Raw genomic sequence first — 25,439 nt, 5'->3', positions numbered from 1 at the left:
TAGAACTGGGCCTGAATGGCGGCAGTGCCTGAATGGCGGCAGTGCCTGAATGGGTGCTACCGCTGGCGCGCGGCAGACTGCTTGCTGTCCTGTCAATCAGGCACCGAGAGAGGGCGGTGCAGCGGTGCTGGTAGCAGACCCCTGGAAGGTCCGCTTGTTTGCTTGCTGCCCACGCGTGAGCCTTGCTGACCAGCCAATTTCGAAAGTCCAACGAAAACGAGGTGCCTTGCAGGAGACGACAGCCCAATCTGTCGCCGGGTGCAGATGCAGATCCGAAGACTGCCAATCGGGGGAGGGGATTCAAAAAGGATGTGATGTAATGTTTGGCATGCAATGGTAAAAACGCAGAAAAAAGGGTCTCAGCTGCAGCGAAGCAACCAAAAAGAGGAGGTAGAAAAAAAGTATCCAAAGACGGGTGTTGTTACAATGAGCATGGCTTTTGCTGATGGTCGTGGCGATTGATCGAGAAACTTATTGTCTCCGCGGCATCTTTGCGCTAGCGATCGCCTGCTGGTGGTAACGGTAGTCATCATCGGCGGCATACCGGTTGTCAACGTAGCCAACAGGCGCTGGAACATAGACCGCTGGATGATGTGCCGGAGGAGCGGCAGAGCGTGGCGCGTACTGTGGTGCTGGATAGGAGGGCGCATTATAGGAGTAGCCATCGTAGGCATCTCTCCCGGAGACAAGCTGAGGGCCTGGAACCTGTGGTCTGGGTGCACCGCGACCAGAAGACTCAATGTAGCTATCACGCCGTGACTGGCCTCTGATGGTAGCCGGCGGGAGAGATGGGAGAGATTGGCTGCTGCTCTTGGCATCGTTGTCGTCGCCCCGGGTGCGGAAGCGGCTGCGGAGACGCTCCTTCTCCTCGTCAATGACCGGTCGTTCGTGTGCCAGTGCCAGTTGTCGCTCCCTCTCTAGCTGTCGCTCCCACTCATTCTCCATGTCCAACTTCTCGTGTTCTCTATGTGGAGCGCGTCGGCTCGAGCTTCGGCGAGGTCTCCTGTCATCCGATGAGTCGGATGGCGGGGGCATAGACATACTCTTGCGCCGGGGTCTCTTCATCTTTTCGGAATCGACGGATTCGCTCGACTCTTTGGGGTCCTTTAGGTCCTTGAGCTTCTTGGCGTCTTCGAGCTCCCGCAGCTTCTCGTTTTCCTCTTTGAGCTTGGTGTTCTCGCTGGTAAGATCCTTATTCTTTTGCACTAGCTCGGTATTCTTGGACTTCAGCTCGGTGAGCTGATCGGATAGGACCTCGTTTTCGTTCTGTTTCGCGTCCAGTTGTGCTTGCAGTGTAGCCTCACTCTGAATGACCTCCTTGTGATCGACCTTGAGCTTGATGTGAGATGCTTGAAGTCGTTCAAGTTGTTGGATTTTGGCCTGGAGATCTTTGATCTTGTCGTCTGCCTGCGTCAACTCATTCTTGAGGCGCAAGATCTCGCGAGCGTCCCGACGATCGTCATAATCACGGGGTGTGTAGGTACGATCACTGTTGGGAGCACCGCAGTCGCTACCACTCAGAGAACCGACTCCGGAATCGCTCCTTTGGTGATCGGAGTAGTGGGATGCACCCGAAGGGGAGTCGTCCCGGAATCCAACCTTCTTGTGGGACATGGCTGCTGCGGGCGTCGTAGTAGCCTTGAGTGCGGGTAGGTAGGTAGCTGTAGCTGTAGCTGTAGCTAGCTGTAACCGTAGGTGGAAGCGTATGTAATGGTAAGTTGATGATGGAAGGCTGAAGGGTGTTTTGACCAGAAGCAGCAGAGTGCAAAAATGTGTTTTGTGCTGATTTGACGGCACGAGGGGGGACGGTGCTGCAGAGGTGCCCGACTGGTTATATTATAAAGAGAGAGTGGGAGAGGAAAGGGTTGCGGGTAAAAAGAGACTGAGGCAGGGGGGATGGGAGGCCCGCGCCGAAATTGGATAGACTGGCGGCCGGTCTGACTACCTAGGACTGGTGTGGCAGGGGGTGCAGAGATGCAAGTAGACTCGGTACTTTGCGCGTAGAAGAGTGTACCTCTGCTCAGTGACGTCCAGGGGCGGGACGGCGGATGACAAGGCTATACCGGCTAGATTAGGAATGCTGATGCTGCCCTGGTCTGTTTGGTTGGGTTGGGCCTCAATGGCACCGAGAAGCCAGTCCGAATCCCGGAATTGGGCGAATAAGCGGAGCTGGAAGCCGAGGGTATAAAGCGCCGATGGTATGAAGTCCTGGGACAGGAATGAGAGAAGAGATGCCTGGTGGAATGGGTGGAAAAGATGTGCGGGTCTCACCGTCGTCACCCGGGAGACCAGACGTTTTTATTTTGTTTTCTCTCGGCGGCGGTGCCTCGAGGCAAACGCAAGCCATGGGCCAACTGCTGCCTTTTCCACTGCGCAATCCACCAAGCAAGCCCAATAGTCAGAAAACACAACGGAAGGGGGTACGAATTCGCACTACGACCACACCTTGGATAACAAAAGGTGGAAGCCGGGGCAAGGAGATGGCAAAGTACGGAACAGGATGGTCCAGGACTGGGCAGAAGCCAGGACTCTGGCCAGGTATCAACTTGTACCCAGAACTCGGGGCTGTAGCTGTGGAGTCACAATCCAGGCAGCTCGCGCCGGCTACCGACCACGAGGCTCACCTTGGTGACGAAAAGGGAAACAAGGTCATGTAGGTACTGGCTACTTGCATCCCTGTAATCTCATGGGGATCCATAGATCGGCGGTCCATGTCGGACCTTGCTAGAACCCAAGCATGGCGAGGCAGGGAGGCAGGGTCGGGAAACACAGCAAACACTGCATGTGAAGGTTATGGGCAAAGGAGCATAGGAAACACTGGGCATCAAACAGGAGGCGATTCTCAGCTCACTTCACTCACCTCCAGGGGCAACTGGGCCGTAACATCACGGCAAGGCTCCGACCAGACTAGAGAAGCAAAAGCGGTGATCAGGGTAGGTAATATAGGTGAGAAAATCCACAGCGGCACAGCCACACCCGGGCCTCCGTGACACGTCCGGCTTTTGGCTTTCACCAAGGCGTCCTTTGGGAAAATGGTCAAAAGTTGGAAGAAGGTTGGTCGTTTGCCATGACAGACGAGACGGTCGGGCATGTCATGCTGGCGACTATCGGGTTCTTGGTTTGCCTGGCTGCATTTGCGGAAATTTGATGCTCGTTGCTTTCTCGTGAGCTTGTCCATCTTGTGGGTTTGCGTGTCCTGCGCAAGTCCTGGATTTCCCTAGCTTCAGAGGCTTGGTTTGGCCGTTTCAGTGATCTGGCGAACCAGAAGACTGGCGAAGGGGGTGCATATAGGTGTGCTGAGTGCGGACTCGCATAAGACTGGCCATCAGGAAGCATCGGGCGGCGGACGCAGCGGGCAGGCGGAGTGGGCCTGGGTGATACGTATCTGGATGCAATCTGTATGGGCGGATGGATAGCTGATGTCCGTTTGCTGATGGTTTGTGTCGCCATCGATGTGCCCCTCGTGGTTCTGTTGGGGATAGTCCATGAGCCCATTGCCCAATCCAGCCTTCTTGAAGCACCAGTCAGGAAGTGCATGATGAGGCGAGCGACAAAGGGAAGCGCGGCTTTGTGGATTTGAAGCTATTCGTCCGGTCGCGCAAACAGACGTCTGACAAGCAGGGGAAAGGGGGGATTTTGGTGAGACGTCTCTGGGCTATTTCTGGCCCACGATGCGCGGCTGTTGGATACGCCGTGACTCACGCATTGCGCACCTTTATTATGCGTGCAGTGATGCGTCCAATGTGAGATGCAGGGCGAGCAGGGCGAGCGACCAAAAAGAGTCGAGGGAGTGCAAAAAGACCCCTTTCCCTTGTCCGGCCGGAGAATATCAAACCTTTTTGTCTCTTTGATTGTTTGACTGTACGTGTCCTGATGAAATTTCAGATACGTCGTCGCCCATCACTGGCGTCGTCCCTTGTCTCGTTTGTGAAGCGTCGCACGAGATTGTCGCGAGATCCGGACTTCCTGTTACGGTTTGTTTTGTTTACTCTTTCTGTCAAATACAGTCGTTGGCGCTTTCAATCCGCCGCTGATGGGCGATTTTGGTCGCTCGATTTTTTGTTGGCGATTTGTGCCAAAGTGTTGGAATGAGAAGAGCCCGGGTGTGACGATGTGTGATGGAAGAAAAAGATTTCCAGGGTTCCATTTGTGCCCGAAGTGTGGGTGACAACGGGCAGAGACCGTACTACGAAGGGGGGGGGGGGGGGTTTAGCGAACAGTCAGAAAATAGTTTGAAATTTTCGAACTGTAATTTAACAATTGGTTTTGGAACAAACATTTACGAAGCGTTAATTAACGGTTGCCCTAACCAAATATATTTTTAAGTAGTTAATATAAATAAACGCTTGGGTATAGATTAACATTGCTAAATTATAAGGTAATATTATAGTTCTAGCCTAATCGCAAAGTTAAAAAACTTAGCAAAAGGGAAAGAACTATCATGGGGCGAGGGCACCGTTAGGTATGAGGTATGATCTTTATTATTGTACAAGGGAAGTAAGAAAGGTGTACGCAGCCAGGGCAGATATAGGGCATAGGTGAGATCCATCTAATTGGATGGATCTACTCTATGACCGCTACTAAGGCTACCCAATACTATAGCTCTATTATACTACATTACAGTACATTAGCTAATAATAGCCATAGCACGACTAATATAAGGTATATAATTTAACCCTATAATACTACCCTCCGTAAAAGAAATCCCTATCTATAAAATTATTAAATATATAATTTTACCCTTTAATTCCTTCAAAGTAAGCCTTCCCAATCACCCCGTAGATACACCTAATTAAAATCCGATAAAATCCCTTAGCGCGCATACCAAAACGGGAAATTGCTTAGCGTTAGAATACCTATTTAGAAGTAGAATACTAGCTAAAATATTACTAAACGTAACCCTCCTACCAAAATATTTATTATTTTACTAAATAATTCTAAATAACGCTCTAATCGTCTTTATAATTACTACTTCCCCTTTTTATTATCGCCAGCCCCCGAAGGGGATACTATACGGGCCCTATAGTATAGCGGCGTATGAGGACGCTTAAAGCGCTACTACTAGTATAAATATAAACGTTATATATTCGAATTGTATTTATATCCTTCTTTCTTCTTCTTTTACCTTATACTTATAAACATAATTACTAAACGCTCTATTTATTTACGCTAATGTATTATAACTATCATATAATCTTATCCGAATTAGGGAGACCAATTTAGGGAGACTATAAGGGGAAAAGGAAATTAAAATATAAATAAATCTCGGGCTATCCTTCAAAATAAGCTTAGGAGATTCGTTTTCTAAGGACTCTAGGTAAGGTTCGCACTATAAATCCTAAATTCCTCTTATATTGAATTTTTATTTATATTTTACTTTTTATTTAATCGTATACTTTATTAGACCGGCGGTGCTTCTAATTATTCTAGGGTATCCTCCAGCTTTATTAATTTCTTCTTTGGCCGTTCCCGTCCTCGTCATTTCTTAACCCAGACTGGTAGCGGTAGTATATTAGAGTTAACATTATAAAATTTCTAAATAGCGTCGTAGTACCCTTCTAAATCCTTAATTAATTACTAATTAAATTTATTAATATCTTTTTACTTAATATAATGTTACTAGTGACCGTTACTTACCTTACTATATCCTACAATACTCTCGAACTTCTATTCCTACTATTTATCATTATCGTATTCGTCAGTCTTAATTATTATTCGGCCTTTATTAGTATAAATATCTTCTTTGATATTATACTATCCCGGCAATCCGGCCGTCTCCTAAAATTTAACTATAAATATATAGAATATTAAATTAACTTTTATATTCTTAGGGAATTTAAACTTTACGCAATAAGAATTTAATTCAATAATCGGGAAAGGTCCCTCCTATTTAGGGACTAACTTCGCTTACAACTTCCCCGTAGCCAGATTTTTAATATTTAGTAGGACCCTATCTCTAATATAATATTTTAGGGTATTATTACAATTATTATTTATATTTACCTCGTACCAATCTTACGCTTACTTTGATAGAGCGATTATACTATTTAAAATAATTTAGAACCAATTAACTACTTCTAAAACCTTAAAGAACTCCTTCTTTTATATTTCAAATAAATTAAGTAAGTATAGTTTAACCGGTTTAATGCTTATCCGAAGGTAAAAACTATAATTAGTATAAAATAAATTAACGCCTATTATTTCAAATATTACATTGTTATAAATAAATTCGGCTAAGTGTAACTAATCTACCTAATTATTTTATACCGAATTAATATAAAGACGAAGATATTACTCTATCTCCGCATTAATTCTTTTTATTTAGCCGTTAATTTACGAATAGAAGGCCGAAGAAAATTTTACTATAATACCTAACTATTTATATAAAAGTTTTTAAAGTATTAAAATAAATTATAAATCCCTATCCGAAATAATGCTATCTAATAGGTTGTAAATATTATAGATTTTTTCAATAAACCTTTTAACGAATTCCTTTATCTCTAAGGTTTCTATCGGAATATAATACTTTATTTTAGTTAAACGGTCGATAATAACCGCTATATACCTATAAGTCCTACCCCTCCGTATATATAGTATTATAGGGGTAATATAATCAATTAAAATCTCCATCCAAAATTTAAACGGGACTAAGAACAATTTTAAAAACCTCGCTAGCGAATATTTTATCAATTTTATTTTTATATAAATTAAATAAGTTTTATAAAATTCCTTAACTAATTAGTACATTCCTAGCTAATAATAGAATCTATTAAAGGTTTTATACGTTTTTTTACGGCCCGGGTAACTACTTGGTTTTACCGTATATATTTTAGAAATAAATTGCAATTAAAAATTTTTATCATTAGAATCAATAAATACCTTTTCTTTTATATTCTTCTTTTAATATACGCAGCCCTATTTAATTAAATACTTTGTAAATACAATTTTGAACTTCTTCTTAACCTCCGGGGTCTTACTCTTCTAGCTTTCCTTTTATAAATAGGAAATTATCTTCTACATTAAATCAAATTTAGTGTAATCATCGTCAATAAAATCGTCCATCGATTTCGTAATATTAAATTCATAGAGATTAATATTCTAAAAATCTAACTCTTAATCGGATAAATCCATAGCGTAGCTTATATAATAAACTTCCTCTATCACTCCTAAATATAAATAAAAGACATCTACTAGCTTATTTTCTTCGGAAAAAGCTAAATCGAAACGGTCTAAATTAGTTAATAATCTTTTCTTTATTAATAAGCACTCATTATTAGAATTTTATGACCTATCTTCCGGCTTCCAGCTTAAAGCGTTAGGCTTTACATTATCCGGCCCGTATTAATATATAATCCGGAAATTAAATCGATTAAAAAATTTTAACTACCTAATATATCGAAGGGTAAACTATTTCGTAGTTGCAAACGTTCTAAGGTTTTTATAATCTATAATAATTTTTACCTCTTTTTATGCCCCTTCGAATTTAGGAAACTACTCCTCTAACGCTTTTACAATCGCTAACAATTCTTTATTATAAATATTATAATTATATTCCGCTACAATATACTTTATTAAAGAGTATATTACCGGGTAGAGAATTCTATTATTTCCCTATTAAAAAAATATTCTTCCTAATACCTAGTTCGATATATCCGTCTCAATTACCGTTTTTTTACTCTAATCATAGATTTTTAGGATTAATACTATCGTAAAAACAGTTTTAAAATCGTCGAATGCCTTTTAATACTCGATATTCTAATACTAGTCCGCCGTCTTTTTAGTAAGTTCGTAAAAGGGTTTAACTATACTCGAAAAATTCTTAATAAATCGACAATAGAAGTTAATAAAGCTTAGGAAAAATTATAATCTTTTCTTTAATTCTAAGGCCCCCTATACAATTACCACTTTAACCTTATCTATATCTGTTTTAATACCGCTTAGTATAATAATTAGGCCCAAATATTTCGTTTTTATAATATAAAATTTATACTTATCAATATGAATTCATAACCCTAACTTTTCGAACCACTCTAAAATATCCGATATATATTTAATATAATCTTCTTCGTTATTTAAATAAATTAAAATATTGTTAAAATAAGTAGTAGCAAATTTATTTAGAATATTATAGAAAATATCGTTAATAAAAATTTAAAAAGTCGCCGGCGTACCCTATAAATTAAAAGAATAAAGTAAAAATTCATATATCCTGAACCGTATTATAAACACTATTAACTACTTATAGCCTTTAAAAATTCATATACAATTAAAAATTGCGATAATATTGAATTTAGTAAAAGTTTTAGCCTTATAAATAGCATTTAACATCTGTTTAATTAAAGGAAAAGGGTATCGTATTTTTAGAATTATATTATTAATACCCTTATAGTTTATATAAATACGGACGCTACCGCCGGGCTTTTTAACTAATAAAATTAGGAAAACCGTTAATAATTATAATAACCTAATAAATTTTTATTTAATATTCTTATCTAACTATTTTTTAATAACCTCCAACTTTAAGAGGGAGAATAATTATAATTGGATATTAAGCAATTCGACTCCCGGAATAAATTCGATTTTATAATTATAAAATTTATATTAGGGTATAACTTTAACATCGCTAAAATTAGCTACCCTCTAATACTTATAATAATATATTAATATTTTTACTTTAATTTACTCTTTAATAATTAAAGGTTTATTCGCCTTCTTATAGAACTTTTTAACGTCCTCCTCTATAATCCTTAATATAACTCCACTCATATTTCCCTTTAAAATCCGTAGAAAATAATTTATAAACTTATCGTTATACTTAACTCTATTACTTATATAAATATCTTTATATATTTAATTTATAACCTCCAATTTCCTATCTCTCGACTCTTCCTTACTCTTATCCTCCGCCTCCACTTCTATTTACCTAATAGCCTCCTCAATTTTAGCCTTACTTATAATAATCGTTTCTAATTACTTTATACAAATTACGAAATTAAAGCTGACAACGTTAAACTTTATAATATCGTTTATATTAATAGGGATACTACTAACATCAATAGGCCTTACAAATAATAATATTAAGGGCTTTCTAATTAGGTCTACAGTAAATATACATTATCTGTTAACTAATTTATAAAGTACTAGCTTAGTCCTAGGTTCGGGTATAAGCGTTAGGTTATAAAATAATATTATTACTCAATTCCCTTCTAGTAAATTAGTAAGCTATAGTAATTTAGGATTTATACTTACCCTTTTTGCAATTCTTTCCTATAATTAAACCCTTTTATATTAAATTATATATTTAATCTAGGATAGTACTAAAGGTTCCCAGGAACGTTCCGGGCTTAATATTAATAATAAGTCCGATATTAGTAGGCAAACCAAATCTAATTCTAATTCTAAAAATAATTTAGCCTCGGGCTCCAGCATTACCAATATACTTTCGAAGCCCAATCCATTATTTAAAAAAGGTAGCGCCGCCATTAGCGCCGATTCTATCTCTCCCTCCGTCCCCTCTTCTTTAACAACTTTTACAACATCCCTATATAAAACTTTAAGTACCCGTATTTAAAAATTAAGTATATCTTTAAGAAGATATTTACCCCAACATTTCTTATTAAATTTGAACTCTCCTATTTCCTGATTCGTAAAAGGGTTATACTATTACAATTAGGGGAATCTTGGAATAACCGGGTTTTTTAATAATAATATAAATATTAATATATTAATTTCTTTATTATAAACGCTAATCTTGATTATTAACTATATATAATTAGTAATATAAGTATTAATATTACTATGTGCTAACTTCAACGGCCATAGCCGTTCTAATTTATAAATTAGTAAATTATTTTATTTAATAAAATTCGCATTAATAAACGCTTTACCCATACAACCGCTATTAATTAATACCAAATAATATACTTTATACCTACTATAATAAAAGTAATTAGAAAGAAGGATAGATTTTTTTAATCTAATTATGATTAAACTAATTAATAAAGATTCCTCTTAATTCAATTCTTTACACTTTAATTTTAATAAATATCCCTCCAATTCCTTCTCCCTTTCGTTCTTTAACAATAGCCTCCACTAGCGATTTACAACAGAGGCGCCACATTTCCCGTACCAGTATTACTATTGTTAGCTTTAGGGGTAACTTCGCCGCCGCTACCGTCAACCGTATTAATATTATCGTCGCCGTTACCGTAACCGCTCTAACCAAGCTTTTTATCATTATTATTACCGGACTTTTTAAAGCAATTAATTTTAATACTAACAATAGGTCCCTTGCCATTACCTAAATTTATAAAACGCTAATAAATTTTCCATTTATAGCCCTTTTTACTATATTTCTTATATTTGCTATTATCCTAACGATATTTCTAAATATCAAAGGGTATAATACAACGTATAACTACCTCGAATTAGTTTAAATCTATAATATTATTACTCGATAAAACAATCTTAATAAATCTGCCGCTATTATTTCCGCCGTTAGAACCACCGTTACCGGAATTAGAACCGCCGCAATTACTGAAGGGGTTAGAAAGTTTTTTTTTAAAAGCAGCTTCCTCGTAATTACGAATAAAGCTACGTAAGAATAAAACCTAGCCATAAAAATTATTATTGATTAGAAAATTAGTTTAGTAGTTAATTAATTCCTTAAATTAATCATTAACTTTCTTTTTAAATAAAAAGTTTTTTTTTTCGAATTATTTATATTATAACGGTCAATATAAAAAATGAATTTATTTTCGAAGTTTTAGGAGTTGGATTTTTACTAAAATTGCTATAGAATACATTCGGCGTCTAATTTTATATTTATAGTATTATAACGAATATTTAAATAAATAATTAAATCCTCGCTTATTTTTTAAGATTATATTGAATTATCCTTACTCTTTATAATAAATGTTATACCTTTTTCAACGTTAACTATAGGTACTTTACCTAAGCGGGTATAAATATAGAAGAACTTAATACGCTCTATAGGAAAAGCCTATTCCTTTATACTCTAATATAACCGAATTTTCGTACATTAAATCGAATAAACATCATTATAATCCTTAGGAATTTTACCCAATATATCGAAGACTTTAAAATTTAGTACTATATAACAACGACTATTATTATTATAATTTACAACATTTGCGGCCAGACCCAGAATTAAGAGTTTAAAAGAAGGGTTATAATTACTACAATTAGGGCCTTCAAGACTTTTACTACTACTACTACTATAATTACTACTACCGGGACTTCCGGGATTTCCGCCGCTACTATTACTATTATTGAGGCCGAAGCTAATAGGAACATTAATACCATTATTTTTAAATAAAGTTATAAAACTATTATTATTAATTTATAATTTTACAATTTAATTCTATAAGTAAAATATTTAAATTTATAAAGAGACTACTTAGGCTTTTATAATTCCGTTATTATTAATTATATTAAATATCTCCTTATTATAGTTTATATAGAATTACTCTTTATTTTTATATTTATTGAATTATTTCGTAGCCTCCGACCTTTATTAAATAATTTCGTTTTAGAGGTTCCTTTAGGATTGTTTATTAATACAGTCTTCCGCCTCTTTATATAGGATTTCTTAATAGTAGCGTTTTTTAGAAGTACAAAAGGCTTCGGCAATAGTATCGACAATAATTATAAAAACTAGTAATTAAGCAATATAATTAATATACTAGCGAAAAATAAGTAGGTAAATAGCGACGGGATTATTAATTAATAATATATTATATAAAAAAGATTATATATAGCGATATATAATATCGTTACTATACGTACGTAAAATTATTAAAACTATTTTATTATCGGTCATTATTTCGTTACTATTGACCAGGGGATCGTTTAATTCTTAAGGAATAAAATTAAGACTATGGAACTTATAATCCTAATAATAATAGTTGGAGGGGCAAAAAACGTTAACCTTATAGGAGTTTAACCCCTAAAGAATAGGGTAATTATTAACTATATTAAAAATTAAAATTTAATTAATAAAAATAGCTTCGTTTAAGAAATTGGAGGAATAATTAATAACTACAGATTCAGTATCGGTATTATTATTATAATAATAATTAATAACTACCAATTCGGTATCATTATCGTCCTTAGGGTAAATGAAATAAATATACTTTTAATTAAGGATATCATTTAACGTTGAACTATAACTACAATAATTATAGAATCCATTTATAATTAGGAGTGCCAAACGGATAAGTATTATCGCTAGATTAATTCTCCATTCTATAAAGGGCGAGAACATCGAAAACAATTCGAAAACTTAATTGCTAGCAAATCGCTAAGAAAGACGTTCGTTACGATATCTATAATAAATAAGCGCGCGCAACGCTATATAAATACAATAAACTATTACGGTGCGAGGGCACTGTTAAGTATAAGGTATAATCTTTATTATTATATAAAGAAAGCAAGAAAAGTATACGCAGCCAAGGCAGATATAGGGCATAGGTAAGATCCACCTAACTAAGTAGATCTACCCCATAACCGCTGCCAAGGCTGCCCAATACCATAGCTCTATCATACTACACTGCAGTACATTGGCCAATAACAGCCATAGCACGACTAGCACAGGGCATGTAATCTAGCCTGTAATAAGAACAATTACTACTACCTTCTACTATTATAAAGCCAACCCGGAGCAAAAACTTGATACTTCTTCCTTTTCCCTCTTTTAATTAAAACCCTAAATTATTTATTTATTTACTTAGAGACGGAACTTAGGAATTAGAGAGCTAGGTAATTAATTATTAAAGTATTAAGTCTTCTAAGTAGGAATTGTAGCCAAATAGTATTATAAGCTTAATCCTTTAATAATTAGATTGCCCAACTCTCTCTCTTTTTCTCTCTCTCTCTTTCTTTCTCTTTCTCTCTTTCTCTCTCTTTCTCTCTCTCTCTCTCTCTCTCTCTTTCAGGCAAATATAATAAGGCTATATAAAGAATTTAAGTAACTAATTAATATCTTTCTTATTACTAAGAAACTAAATATATTAATATAATTGTAACTATAACCGTGATTGTGACCGTGACCAAATGTTTATTAAATATTTAAAAATAGTTAATATATTATAAACGTTTAATAATCCTAACGTTTAATAGAATTCTAACGTTTAATAGTTCAAACGTTTACCCATTCTAACGTTTAGATGCATTTTAACGTTTATTTCAATAAATATTTGAAAAATTTCAAACAGCCACTACCGCATTTGAAAAAATCACAACGTTTACGACCCCCCAACAGTCAATTGACAGTCAATTTACTATTCGCTAGACCCCCGCCTTCCCAGTACGGGAATGGGCGACTTTTTGGTGGACGCCCCTCCTTTTTGCTCAGTGGAAGGTGTCGTCCGCTGCCCCATAGTGCCCCTCCTCCGCTGAGTCCACTCCGAGTGACCCCGCGGCCCGGATCCACACCGTGAACCGCGCCGGGCGATGATCAGGAGCTCCACTGCACCCTCCTTCATTTCCTTCCTCGAAGAATCTTTCGGGAGTTGAGAGAGAGGGAATGAAAAAAAAAAATGAAGCCGCCTCGTGTGTCTTTGTGCAACCGCAAATCTCGCGACCTGATCCCTTTCAGCCCTTCTCGCTTGCACAAATCATCCATCACGGCCCGTGTCACCACACAGAAATGGGATGCTTTCCTCCGATTGTGGCTTGTCGGCTGGTTCTCGTCAGTTTTTCTTGGACGCGGTTCCAAATGTCGCGACGGTCATTCGGGGGCTTCTCAAAAGATGAGGTCGTATCAGCTAATCTGGCGCGGGTCGGTCTAGGGTATCCGGATTCGACCTGTCGCTACTTGGATCCATCAGATTGGCAGAAAGGCGCGCGTCAAAGGCCAGCTGCCACGGCTGCTACTGCAAAAGAAAAGCAAAGCGCTGTCACGAGGTTCACCTGATGCAGTCGATGGCTGCTCCCGTCTTCAAGGTTGCCATGCGATGCACTGCCAGAGTCTGCCAATCTGGGGAGAGGGATGCAAGTCATAAGCTCCCGTGTTCGTCCTCTCGGTCTCCAGTCCACCAGTCTCCATCCGGCTAACCTTGACGAGCTGCCTTGGGGTTGTCGAGGTTGACGACGAGGGTGCCCGGCTCTCCCCGCAGCCCTATGAATAAGCGAATGGAGAATGGGTTGGTGGAGTTGCGGACGGGAGCCAAGAACGACTCCCGGTCCGAACGAGTCCACCCGCGACTCCATCGACGGCGACGTGCTCCACCCGGGGAACAAGAAGCACGCAGGCGACAGTGTCCACTCGGGGGGTGTAATGCTACCCACATACACCATGGCCTACGTACGCACTCATCATCACCACCAAACCGCGGTCGCTTGCCGGTTTTACCGTCAGTGTCAGGTGTCAGCATGGGACCGATAGACTGCCCGGACTTACAGACGGGGGGTGCAAAGAAAGTGTCGAGGCGACCAGGGAAAACGCCGGGAGAGTCCCGAGGAATATAGTCCATCTCGCGGTATACTAATCTATCTCTCGGTCTACTCCCGTCTATCCGCCACTGGCTTCCATATTATTCCATCTAGTTTGATGCACTCGCGCATTTGCGTCCTTGGCTTCCATCTACTTGTTTCAAGTCTGCAATATGCAATCCCCGACTCACCTCGTGGTCTTTATGACTTCACACCTTTTCAAAATCTCTTCACGTCATACAAATGAAGACCATGTGGAAAGGTGTGCGATTCCCGACGTCTGACTGGCTCCCCATCTCGACCGGCCACCACTGCCAGCTGTAGAGGTACATAGCAGGTCAGCCATTTTCAAAAAAGTGGACAGACTGACAAAGATGGAGGGGAGGGTCTCCCACGGCCGACATCGCACACCCCCTTTTGGCAACTTTGGATCAATGTTGGCCCTTTGATAGGCCCGCTCGAGTTTCAATCCTCGCTGGAGTGGGTGTGATGGACATTACCGGAAGCCATGATTAGAGGGGGAGGTGGAAGAATTGCGTGAAAATCCAGGCTGAATTGCTCATTCGGACACTCTCTGCTGATAAGAAAGATGGCAGACGGGATATCGGCTCACCAAAGATCCTGAGGTTAAAGTCCTACCGCTTTCACACCGTCCCCAACGAATTCTTCATTAATTCACTTTACACCTGCGCGAAGAATGCGCAGTTCAAAAGTGCGACTGCCCATTCTCATTACCTGGCTGTCTTCTGTTCGTATCCGTCGGCGACCAAGATATCGACCAGGCCTCGGAGATACACCACGCCGCCAGCCGGCCGTTTAGATTCGATCCGACACGCAAAAAGCAAGCAACGACCCCGACAAACCTCCATCGAGACAAGCAAGGCTTCCGTTAACTACAGTATCGGATCGAGAACAAAAGATGTTTGCACATTAACCCGAACAGTCCCTCCACCCGATGGGGTTGAAACTTGAAGAAGGCGGCAGTTCGCCAAGCCATCTCTGCCTAGCGCCAACAGGGGGGTCTCCGACCACTTCCAAGAATCGACGTCAAGTTTAATGATCCTTCACCTTTCGTTGTGATCACAAGAGTTTCTGATAACTCTGTTGGCGGCTCCCTCACCTAGGAAGCAACGCTTCTACTATCCACCGTGTCACTTTGTAGCAGACAGGTGAGGAAGCCTGGAAGATTGCCGACGGGAAATACAGCCTCGTCTTGTCTCGTCTATACGCCTAATCAATCCTCGGCTTCTTGCTTCGTTTCAATCCCTTGTTACCGAAACGGCCATGCATATCTCCGCCAGATCTCAGCTACCCTGAACATAACAAAAAGAATGCCCATTGTCTGCCTAAGATGCCCAGGCTCTTCCATGTTCCACTTCTACCTTGTTGGTATCCGCTTCTGGAACTGTATCGCAGGCAGAAAGCCTTGAGACAGGCGAGACAGGCAGCCTCGGATCGGATATGTGATATGAGATGCATGGAGTGAGTCTAAAGAGGGATGTGTCTTCCCCTCACCTGGGTGAATCGCTCCAGCGGAAGCCTTCCCGCAAGCCATACACAGGACAGCCATTCATATGCCCACGTTCGGATAGGTCTAGACTTTGTCGCCACCTTCCAGGCAGGAAATATGCAGGGATTACTTACAGGACTAGTAGCGTATCCGGCTGTTCAGTTGTTGAAGATCAGTTCTGACTTACAGGCCAGAAGCGTTGACGATACTCCACAAGCGAAGGTGGAGGATCGTCAACTTCAACTGGTTGGTATAGCATATCATTGGATTTTATCACTCGAACTAACTGGGTGCCACAGGTGCTTGCCATGGGGCGAAGACAAAGTGAAAAATTGAACCTGCAAGTCAACTTCTTGTGATGATCAAAGTTTCGGAGGTTCGGAAGGCTTCCTCACTTTCACTTTCTCACCTTCCCCCTCCTCCTCACCTCGTGCCCCGCACAAAGTACACTCTACATCTTCACAGCTCATCCATCAATCCAATCCCAACGCCTCTCCGCCCATCCACATCCTCATCGCCTCTGCACATCTCCTGCAGACAACCAAACTCTCACTTCCATCTGAAAAAGCGACAAGTCGCTTGCTTTTGTGCATTTCTCCTGCGTCTTTGTATGCCATCTGCCTGCCATCTGCCACCTAATCTGCAATGCGTATGCGTATGCCTCCGTCGCATCCCACATCTTGTTAGTTATGCGTACACTATGTATGTGTAATTGTCCATTTTGTACCTGCGTGCGGGATAAATACGGTACACTAGATACTGGATAAAAGCTCACACCCGTACCTACTTGCGGAGGAAGAAACTCGTGACAACGAAGTGGATGAAAAAGGGAACACATTTCTCCCACTCAAGTCACGGACATAATTTATCATCAAGCCTCAGGCGGATTCCCAAACTGTCATAGAAAGCATCTAGACATCCAGTCTCACAAAGTAGACAATGTACCTCTACCAACCAGGCAACAGCCTCGTCAACCCCTCCTGCCCTCGTCGCCCCTCTTCTCGTCCACCAGAGCAGGCTCACAAGAAGATTCCTTCTCACGGTTCCTTGGCGGGACCTCCCGCATTACGTATCCATCACTTATCACCAGCAAGTACGACCCTTTTGTCACTCGTTCCTTCCCTTTTAAACAACGCAGCTTGAAACCGGCATCCAGCCTGAACCCGAAGCCTTTAAAACTTTGCGGATTGAATGGATATGATTGGCCGTTGTTAGTTTTATTGCAACATCTCTTTGTTTCGAAACCTTTCTGTTCTTTCCTTCAGTTTAGTGTCGACTTGTTTCTGTTAAGTTGTTTCTTACCGTAGTTGCCGCATCTGACTTCTCTTGAGAGTCTTTTCTGTTTCTGTACAATCTTTTTGCTCTTTTTCTGGTGGGGTGGTGGGTGTTATCTTCATCTCCCCCGACGCCCAAGGTACGCGGTCTCCAGGAGCATTGAATGAAGGATCGATTATTGATATGAGTAATGATTGAGGATTTCAGTTGGTTGAGGTTAGATGTTGAGATGAATCTGATCCGATCTGGGCTAGATAAGCAACTCAAAAGACTGCTGGAAGTCATGCCTAACTGAACTCGATCGTCTAACTGAACTCGATCGTCCAACTGCTATCCAGAGATCTTGTGCAGTGATCCTTTCGGGTTCGGGTTCCGGCTGGATCCGGCTTTGGTGATGCACAACATGACACAGCGACGCATGGCTTGAGAAGGATATACCGAATCGGGTAATCCGTGTAGGAGTCACAACTTTTACATGTATGCATCGCTCATTGCTTTTCGTTGGGTCGAGTCGATGGCCGTCGATGGCTTACATGACATGTCACGTACATGATGATGAGCTCACGGGGTTGTGAGGAGACCGTGAGAAGGAAGTAAGGTAACTGGGGCTGAGCTTGGGAATTTGTGAAGAAAAGTTGAAGAGGCTACTTAGGTAAAAGATGTCTATGTTGTCTATTTGTGTTGTAGAATGTTGCAAGATAAAGAACTGTGGAATATTGCAACACAATCCGCCCTCTGTGCCTCCTCTGTTGCTCACCAAAACCCTAGATGTGAAGAAGATAAATCAAAATGATAATTACAAGAAAGGGGGTATCGTCGCCGTGAAGATGTCATGAAAGTGAAATGAACCAAACCCAAGTGTACCGTACCTGAAAAAAATCGTATCGTACAATCCATTGTCAATCCATGAAAATGTGAATGAAGTAAGGAAATCCGTGAGTGAAGGGTGCATCCAAGGCCAAGCGTCAATCGCCGTGGTGAGCCTGAAGTCATGCTGGCCCCAGATGAGAAACTCCAAAAACTCTGCCGTCAACCGCTACCTCCCTCACGCTCAAAAGCGGGCAACCCTCAGCCTCCGCTCCAACTCAAGGACCTGAGCAAGTTGCTCATTCTCCACCCTCAGATTCTCATTCTGGGTCCTGAACGCCTCGCTCTGCTGCGTGTGGATGTCCAGGTTCTCACGCAACCTCCCGTAACGACGCTCAAGATCGTTGTTCTTCCGCTTCTCCGACTCGAACTGTAACCTCCAGTTGGCCACCTCCTGCTTGAGGGTATGAATCTGATCCACCATAGGCCTCATCTTAGCGTCCATCTCATGGCGAAGCTCGCGGACCCTAACATTCAGATCATCCTTGTCCTTCCTCAGCTTGGAATTCTTCCGCTTCAGGTTATGGATCTCATCCTCCTGGAGCCCCTCGACGTTGGACAAGCTGTCGAGCGAGCGCCGGAGGTTCGTGTTGTCAAACTTGAGCTCCTCTATACGGGCGTCCCTCTCCTGGAGCTCGAGTTCCTTTGCCCGGAGCTCGTTGCGCAGGTTCTGGTTCTGCCGATAGGCTTCGTCGTAGGCCTCCCGGAGGACGCGGTCGTGTTCGGTCATGGTGTTGTTGTTGCTGTTGTCTGCTGGTAGCTCGTCCCGGTAGACGTAGATGCGCTCTTCGCTTCGGGTTCGGGGCCGGTGGCGCGGGCTTCGGGGACTTCTTGGGTTTGGGCTTCGGGGGCTCCTGTCAACCGCTCGGGTTTCGATGAAGACTCGATGAGCGGGCATAGGGCCGGTGTTGGATGATGATAGTGTTCTAGGAGTAAGGTATCTTATAGAGGCCCGTGGGAAGACGGTGACTAATAGTTGATGGCAAGGCAAGTGATTGGTAGGGCTGAGCTAGGAATATGCAGGTTATCTGCTGCAGGCGTTCGTTGTTATTCACCACTAGGAGTTGAGAGAAGTGAAAGGTGGCCGGGAAGGGGGAACGGAGCAGGTGGGATGGGTGCGGCTTGTTTAAGAATGACGATGCTAGGCACCATGTTGTGATAGGACTGGATGGATGGAGAGGTGTGTGGCACAAAGGTCACCAAACACTACAACACTGAGGGACCCGGTTCCGGAGCGAGGCGTCTAGCAATGCCACGGTAGGTTGATTTTTTTTTCCATGACATGGGAAGGGCGGACTAACACGCAGAAGAGATGGACCTGGATGTACGGTTCTGCATCAATGTGTCCATGACAAGCAATGACAGGGTGAGGGCAATCACAGGTCGGAAAGGCTACTATGATGGCGGCCGCCGACATGATTGCCCTTGATGTTGTCCATGCCGCATGGGGAGGGGGGAGGGCTGCCCTGGTGCCTGGGGCTGTTGGTCAGTGGTGTGTATGCCAGGAGGGTGATGGGTGTCGTCTCGAAAGACTTGTACCGGTATGACTGGATCTCGTGTAGTTCAGATAAGGTGTAGGAAGTGTCTCAGGTCAAGGTCAGCAAAGACCAACCCAACGGTCATTCCTATTCCACTTGGACGGTGAATGACCTCGCAGCGGTCAAGGTGGACAGCGTACAAATGTGTGTCAGTCATGAAATCCACATCGTGTACCTCAGAAGATGGTGCTAGACAGGAGCACAAAACATGAGGGCAACAACAGGAGTAGTGATGAGATGGCCGATGGGCTATGACCAGGGACGGACGATATCGGCGCCCGACGCGATGGACCACAGAATGGCAAATGACGTAGCTTCGACTCGGTGAGGCGCCGCTCCAAACTGCCAGCCAAGGTGAGAGGCCGGCGATGGTTGCTTACGGTATCGCATCGTAGTGTGGCATTGTCGCTTACTGTGTAATTTCAGCAACCGAAAGGTCTGGACTTGCGATGGAGAAGGCGCGCTTTCCTGAAGGTGATGGGAAGTTGCAATCGAAGGAAGAGAATAAACGCGGCAGTCACGTTCGGGACACACCGACTGGCTCATCAGTCGCTGTGCGTCAACGGTTAGCGGGGATGGCAGGTGGCCGGGGTGGGGGCCACCTGCCACGGGGCCCCTCATCCACTGAGGGAGCACCCCCCTCAACCACTGTGGCTCTGTGGCTTAGCTCCCGTCCCCATCAACTCCTCCTTGATTCCCCTCCATGACAACTTGGACGTCACACAACCTCTTGTCCTCCAACACCGTTTTTTTGTGATTCTTCGTTGACCGACCAAGGCCTTTTTGTTTGCCCACCACCTCGTCGAATACCTCATCGTCAAGGGCAAAAGGCTGCCAGTGTCTACGCAAAGTCCGCTGCCGCTTGTCATCTGGAATGGAAGTCTTCCACGAGTTTGGCGATTGTGTAGTCACCACCCCACCCACAACAGGCTGTCATTCGGATACAACTACACCACAACCACATGGCTCATTATCATGACTTCACCAGTCTCTCAGCCTCGCTTCGATAGTCATATGGCAACCCCATTTCCCGAAATTCTTTGGCGGGTCGCTCGTCACGTTCCTTGCATACCCCTCAACCTTGGGCTTGGACATTCCGAAGAGTGTCGAGGTTACGCAATCATCGCAGTCCAGATCTTCAGCCTTTTCATGCGGCTGAACATTCCGAACCAAAGACGGCAAGGCTCTGTGGCTCAGCAAACCCATCCATCCTTCTTGTTGGGCTGATTGTCCTCTGCGACCGTGGCATGAAGTCGTGCCTCGTTGTCACAGCAAGAGCCTCCGTCCGTGCCGCTTCTCCCAGCTGGTCAAGGGCCAGATGTAGTGGTGTTAAGAGGCCGCCATATCTCCTTTTCCATCGTTGGCAATACCCTTTGCTTGTATATCTCTGCCTGGGAAACAACCCATAGCTAATTATCTTCACAGTTACATACCACCGGCCCTTGATCGGTTTAATCTATCAAAGCACTACCACGACAAGAATCAGCATTTGTTGTAGTGTTAGACAATCCGAATCCGAGCTGCGTCGGCTTCGTCGGGGATTAACCGTTCGTCTTTGCCTGTCAAACATTCCCGGATTTTTCACATGGCAAGCCGTATACCGTGGTTATCGAGAAGCCTAGGGCATTATCCAGTTACGCCGGACGCACCAGTCCGACTCAGAATCAGCCTTCGAAACAGCCTTGGCCCTTCAAGCGGTGCTGTAGGAGCCTGGTTTGCTTGATAAGCACGACCAACATCGACCAACGAATAGAAGAGAGGCTCGCAAACATCAGGGATTCTATGCTCTCCGGTTTTCATTGTACCACTACGGGCTGGAATGTCATACCCACCGATCGCGAAGGCTTGGCAGGCCATGTTCGATGATCTGTCGTCTCCCCATAAGCTCATCATCTTCGACCCACTGAGCTCAAGTTGCTGCTGCCTGTACTAGTGTGCGGGATGCAGTCGCGTGGTTTTGAGCAGTGGATATCATGAGCGCCTATGATCAAGTTTCCTGTTGCAGCTCGCTGGTCAGTATCGGCGTTTTGCACACGTCGCCTCTATCGACGGACCTAGCAGCCTGCTCGAGAAACTTGACTTGCCCTGACTCGGGCTTTTTGAGCACTATTCCCAGAACGCTCCACAACAACAAGACAGTTCGGGCGTGTGGCTCAGTTGGTAGAGCGTTCGCTTAGCATACTCACCTGTATGCGAAAGGTCCTGGGTTCGATTCCCAGCTCGTCCACTTCTCATCTACATTTCTCCTTAGGGCGTGTGGCTCAGTTGGTAGAGCGTTCGCTTAGCATGTTTCCGAGCATGCGAAAGGTCCTGGGTTCGATTCCCAGCTCGTCCAATACGATTAATGAGATGTTTCTTTTTTTGCCCGGTTTCGATATATTCTTCTGCTATTTCCTCTGTCAACCCCCCGCGCCTAGCTGAAGAATGCATTTTTCTGTGCCTTTTCTCGTTTTTTCTGGCGCCTCGAAAAGTCATGTGTACTACCATCCTTTTCGGTTTTGGAGGTCGGCACTTGATCTTCGCATTGTTGCTCCTTACGACTCAGTTCACTTGGTCCTTGTCTCGTTGCTGTTATGATTTCGACCTTTCAGGATAAGCGGACAATGTTGCGCTCTCATCAGTCGATGTGTGCAAGCAAAAAACTCTTGGTCGATTTGAGTACTGACTTGGTTCTGCATTTAGGATACTGCGGTTTATTGCCCGAGATACGAACTATGCACACAACTAACCAAACATGTGGTCGAGATGACCAAAGACCAGCGCAATACTTGGTTACAGCTCATTTTTTGATCTTCTGAGCGGCCTCGCCTTGGCCCAAATACTCATCAGGCTCATCAACATGCTCCTGATGTAACCCCCTCTCCTTCAACGTTAATTTTATCAACTCTGCTTTCTCCTTGCGTCCTTCCACCTCTTTCAGTTTCCCCGCAACCCTGATCATTGTGTGTTTTCCTCCGTAACCAAGAGCGGTGTCTTTCCGTCTTCATCCTGCAACATCTTGGCACCCCTATCCAACAACGTCTTGACCATGTTGATATCCCCATACCGTGTCGCTAGATGTAGCAAAAAGCTCTCCCCCACCTTGAAGCCATATGACTTCCGCGGCGAATGGTTTGGCGTGTCCAGGGACTCCTCCAGCCCATTATCAAGCAAGTACATCCGAATCTCTTCATTCCCCGGATACAGCGCAGCATGGGGCAATATCTTCTGTCGATCGTTTCTGCTCATCGTCTGGAACGAGTTCGACCCTGGAGGAACGGAACCTATATCCAAAGAAGTCAAGACAGCTGTACAACACAAACAACTCTCAAAATTGCGCTTCTTGCAAACACCATGACTCCCAAATAAAACTTTTCATCATTCATCATCATCATCCATATCATGTACAACATCCCCCTTATTTCATCCCGAAAGCGCAGCCGATAACACCAAATGAACCCTCATGCAGATATCCATCAACCCTTCCATCTCTCATGCTACCCACACATACGACCTTCCTTTCCGTCTCTTTCCTTTATCTGCTCAAATGTGAAAGTTAACCATCGGCGGGGTATTCGCCAACTGAGCGCCCCTCTCCTTCAACACCTTCTTGACCTTCTCCTCCGCATCCGACCAGCTGGATGGCGCATCGCCCTTGATGAGGTCACCGATACTATTTTTGACAGACAATCGTTAGCACAAAACCCCATCACGTCAAACCTTTTTGCGTCATCAAAGAAAAGGAAAGTGGTGAAAACATACCCGCTCAACAAAATCTTGACCTTCTCCTCCACCTCCGTCGTCGCCACACTGGACCTCATGCCCGCCACCACCTGCCTAGTATAATTCTTCACCGCGATCCCAAGAGTCTGCTTAAACGCCTCATTGCCCGCCCCCTTGGTTATATTAGCAATCGGATCACCGGGGATAGCCGCCATGCCCATGTTCAACAAAGTCTCGCCAATATACCGTCCGAGGGTAGCCTCCTCGAACTGCGCCAGCAACATGGGGTCTTCGATCAGGTGGTCCTTGATTTCCGTTTCAATCCAGATGCCAATGGGCGTGGCGATGCCGGCGCCGATGACGGAACCCATAGTCTCGCCGAGCATGAAGCCGATGACGACGCCGACGCAGACGACGGAGCTGTTTGCGCATTTGGCGAGGGCGCGCGCGGCGTGCTCGTGGTTACCGGCTATCTCGTGGATGCCTGCGACGACGAAGCCGAGTAGGGGCACGCCTTCGAAGGTTTTGGCGGCCCAACCGTCGCGGTCCCAGAAGCCGTCGCTGTTGTGGTGGTTTGTGGTGTTAGTCTATCTATTTCTTTGGCATAAGGTTGTGACAAGTCAGTCCACTTACTGCCTAACAAACTGAAACTTGCCATCATTGTTCATGATGCAAATGGCCAAGTTGACGGAAGCATTCGAGTAGCTATTGTACCAGTTCCTCAGCTCGCCCTCAAGTGTGAGCGCGCCAGGCGACGGCACGAGCCTCAGGTTCCGGGACGAGTTGTAAAAGTGGTTGTCGTCGGACTGGAACGAGCCGTTCTTGTTGGCGTAGCATTCGTTCAGGTCGATTTCCGTCACATTGAACTTGCCGTTATACCCCAGGACGAGACCGCGCAGGATCGGGCCGTCGAGGTGGTAGAAGGAGCCCGTCTTCAGGATGGATTCGTGCCTGTGAGAACCCAAAAAAAACAAAAGGTTGGTAAACAAGCTCAAGCCGAAGAGGTGTATTGTGTATGTTAGGGTGGTGACAGAAAAAAAAACAAAAAAAAACTCACATGTACTGCTTGAACTTGAGATGTCCGTCGTCGTTGGTGATGAAGAGGTTGAGGTCAACCGTTTGCTCTTCATCCCTGGAGTAACCATAACTGTCTTGCATAGTTGCGTGGAGGCTGAGCCTTTCAGAGAGACGTTTCTAGCAGTCTCGAAGAATCTGTTTTGGCTGGTGTTGAAGTATCCATCCTTGTTACCAATGCAATCGTTGAGGTTGATCTCGGACTGTCTCCAACTGCCATTCTTGTCCTGGCAGTCCGCCCTGAGGGTTGATCCATCGAGTCGGACGTTTCGACAGCTGTTGTAGAAAGCCATTTTTGCTGAGACAGGACTAGGAGTAGTATCTTAACTGAGGGGAGAGAATGAATGGTTGGAAGGATGGGATGATGAGATGCAGGAGACCAGACAAAGAGAGTGACGGCGAAGTTTATATATCTTCGTGACTCATCTCAAGAGTCTGTCGACAAGCTTCTTCCGAGTAGGTATGTATGCCACATCACGAAACTCCGACGACTTGGTCCCAGATAGATCTACCGCATTAGCTGAAGACTAAACATCATCTAGTGCATTAGCTGAAGACTAAACATCTCCCGAAGGTAAAATCGCTCTAGGAAAATCCAAGATAACCACCAGCTGAATGAGATTCCACTTGTCGATCACTTGCTAGACCTGCATTTCAGCTCTGGTGCTAGCAAGAATCTTTAGGTCGATTAATGGAGTGTTGAACGAAGCTTGTCGTATCGATCATAAATCCGGGGTCCCTCTTGCATCCATATCAAAGAGGACACTTGAGAAATCGGTTGGTGGTGAACCGTTCCCGAATTCTGCCTACGCTAGCAGAGACCGCGTCATCGGTGGTGGTTCGGTATGTGTGTGTGTTGAGTCGAGCACGAGTCGAGGAAGAACGAGACGGGGCGGGGTCGACAGCGCTAGAAATAACTCAACTCAACTCAACTCGGGAGGTTGAAGTTAGTTGAGTGGGTTGAGTTGAGTTGAGAAAGTTACCAGCATAATTTGACTACCTATAACCCTAACCCCCAC

The 25,439-nt window shown here is 43.6% G+C and overlaps 4 protein-coding genes and 2 non-coding genes across 6 annotated transcripts; 3 read left to right on the top strand and 3 right to left on the bottom strand.

The window, feature by feature from the left end:
* Window positions 1–251: 251 nt before the first annotated feature.
* Window positions 252–1,935, bottom strand: B0H65DRAFT_184776 (uncharacterized protein). Its single transcript, XM_062821556.1, has one exon. It carries the CDS (start codon window positions 1,612–1,614, stop codon window positions 472–474), a length of 1,143 nt encoding a protein of 380 aa, XP_062681373.1. The 5' UTR covers window positions 1,615–1,935; the 3' UTR covers window positions 252–471.
* Window positions 1,936–13,262: 11,327 nt separating this feature from the next.
* Window positions 13,263–14,916, top strand: B0H65DRAFT_184768 (uncharacterized protein). Its single transcript, XM_062821555.1, has 3 exons — window positions 13,263–13,711; window positions 13,812–14,032; window positions 14,087–14,916. The coding sequence occupies exons 1-3, from the start codon at window positions 13,560–13,562 to the stop codon at window positions 14,488–14,490; spliced, it is 777 nt and encodes a 258-aa protein (XP_062681372.1). The 5' UTR covers window positions 13,263–13,559; the 3' UTR covers window positions 14,491–14,916.
* A 3,266-nt stretch (window positions 14,917–18,182) lies between these two features.
* On the bottom strand, window positions 18,183–19,431 carry B0H65DRAFT_184737 (uncharacterized protein). The gene is made up of 2 exons (XM_062821554.1): window positions 19,408–19,431; window positions 18,183–19,349 (listed from the first exon to the last, which is right to left on the bottom strand). Exon 2 carries the CDS (start codon window positions 19,002–19,004, stop codon window positions 18,291–18,293), a length of 714 nt encoding a protein of 237 aa, XP_062681371.1. The 5' UTR covers window positions 19,005–19,349; window positions 19,408–19,431; the 3' UTR covers window positions 18,183–18,290.
* A 2,355-nt stretch (window positions 19,432–21,786) lies between these two features.
* Window positions 21,787–21,871, top strand: B0H65DRAFT_t273. Its single transcript has one exon. It is a non-coding gene; the product is annotated as a tRNA-Ala (tRNA).
* A 23-nt stretch (window positions 21,872–21,894) lies between these two features.
* B0H65DRAFT_t274 lies at window positions 21,895–21,979 on the top strand. Its single transcript has one exon. It is a non-coding gene; the product is annotated as a tRNA-Ala (tRNA).
* A 1,187-nt stretch (window positions 21,980–23,166) lies between these two features.
* On the bottom strand, window positions 23,167–24,713 carry B0H65DRAFT_508589 (Cyanovirin-N; the record flags this gene model as incomplete). The annotated part of the gene is made up of 5 exons (XM_062828239.1): window positions 23,167–23,296; window positions 23,386–23,907; window positions 23,980–24,297; window positions 24,404–24,468; window positions 24,489–24,713. The coding sequence occupies 5 exons, from the start codon at window positions 24,711–24,713 to the stop codon at window positions 23,167–23,169; spliced, it is 1,260 nt and encodes a 419-aa protein (XP_062681370.1).
* Between the last annotated feature and the right edge of the window lie 726 nt (window positions 24,714–25,439).

This window comes from Neurospora tetraspora (assembly GCF_033439725.1).
Source record: "Neurospora tetraspora strain CBS 560.94 chromosome Unknown B0H65scaffold_4, whole genome shotgun sequence".
NCBI lineage: Eukaryota > Fungi > Ascomycota > Sordariomycetes > Sordariales > Sordariaceae > Neurospora > Neurospora tetraspora.
The sequence above is the reverse complement of the archived record's forward strand: the minus strand, read 5'-3'. Positions and strand labels throughout refer to the sequence as shown.

Coding starts and splice junctions, on each gene's coding strand:
- B0H65DRAFT_184768 (XM_062821555.1), top strand. CDS start 13,560: ATGAAGCCGCCTCGTGTGTCTTTGTGCAACCGCAAATCTCGCGACCTG. Junction 13,712..13,811: donor TGGCTTGTCGGCTGGTTCTC/GTCAGTTTTTCT, acceptor GGGTCGGTCTAG/GGTATCCGGATTCGACCTGT. Junction 14,033..14,086: donor TGCAAGTCATAAGCTCCCGT/GTTCGTCCTCTC, acceptor AACCTTGACGAG/CTGCCTTGGGGTTGTCGAGG.
- B0H65DRAFT_184776 (XM_062821556.1), bottom strand. CDS start 1,614: ATGTCCCACAAGAAGGTTGGATTCCGGGACGACTCCCCTTCGGGTGCA.
- B0H65DRAFT_184737 (XM_062821554.1), bottom strand. CDS start 19,004: ATGCCCGCTCATCGAGTCTTCATCGAAACCCGAGCGGTTGACAGGAGC.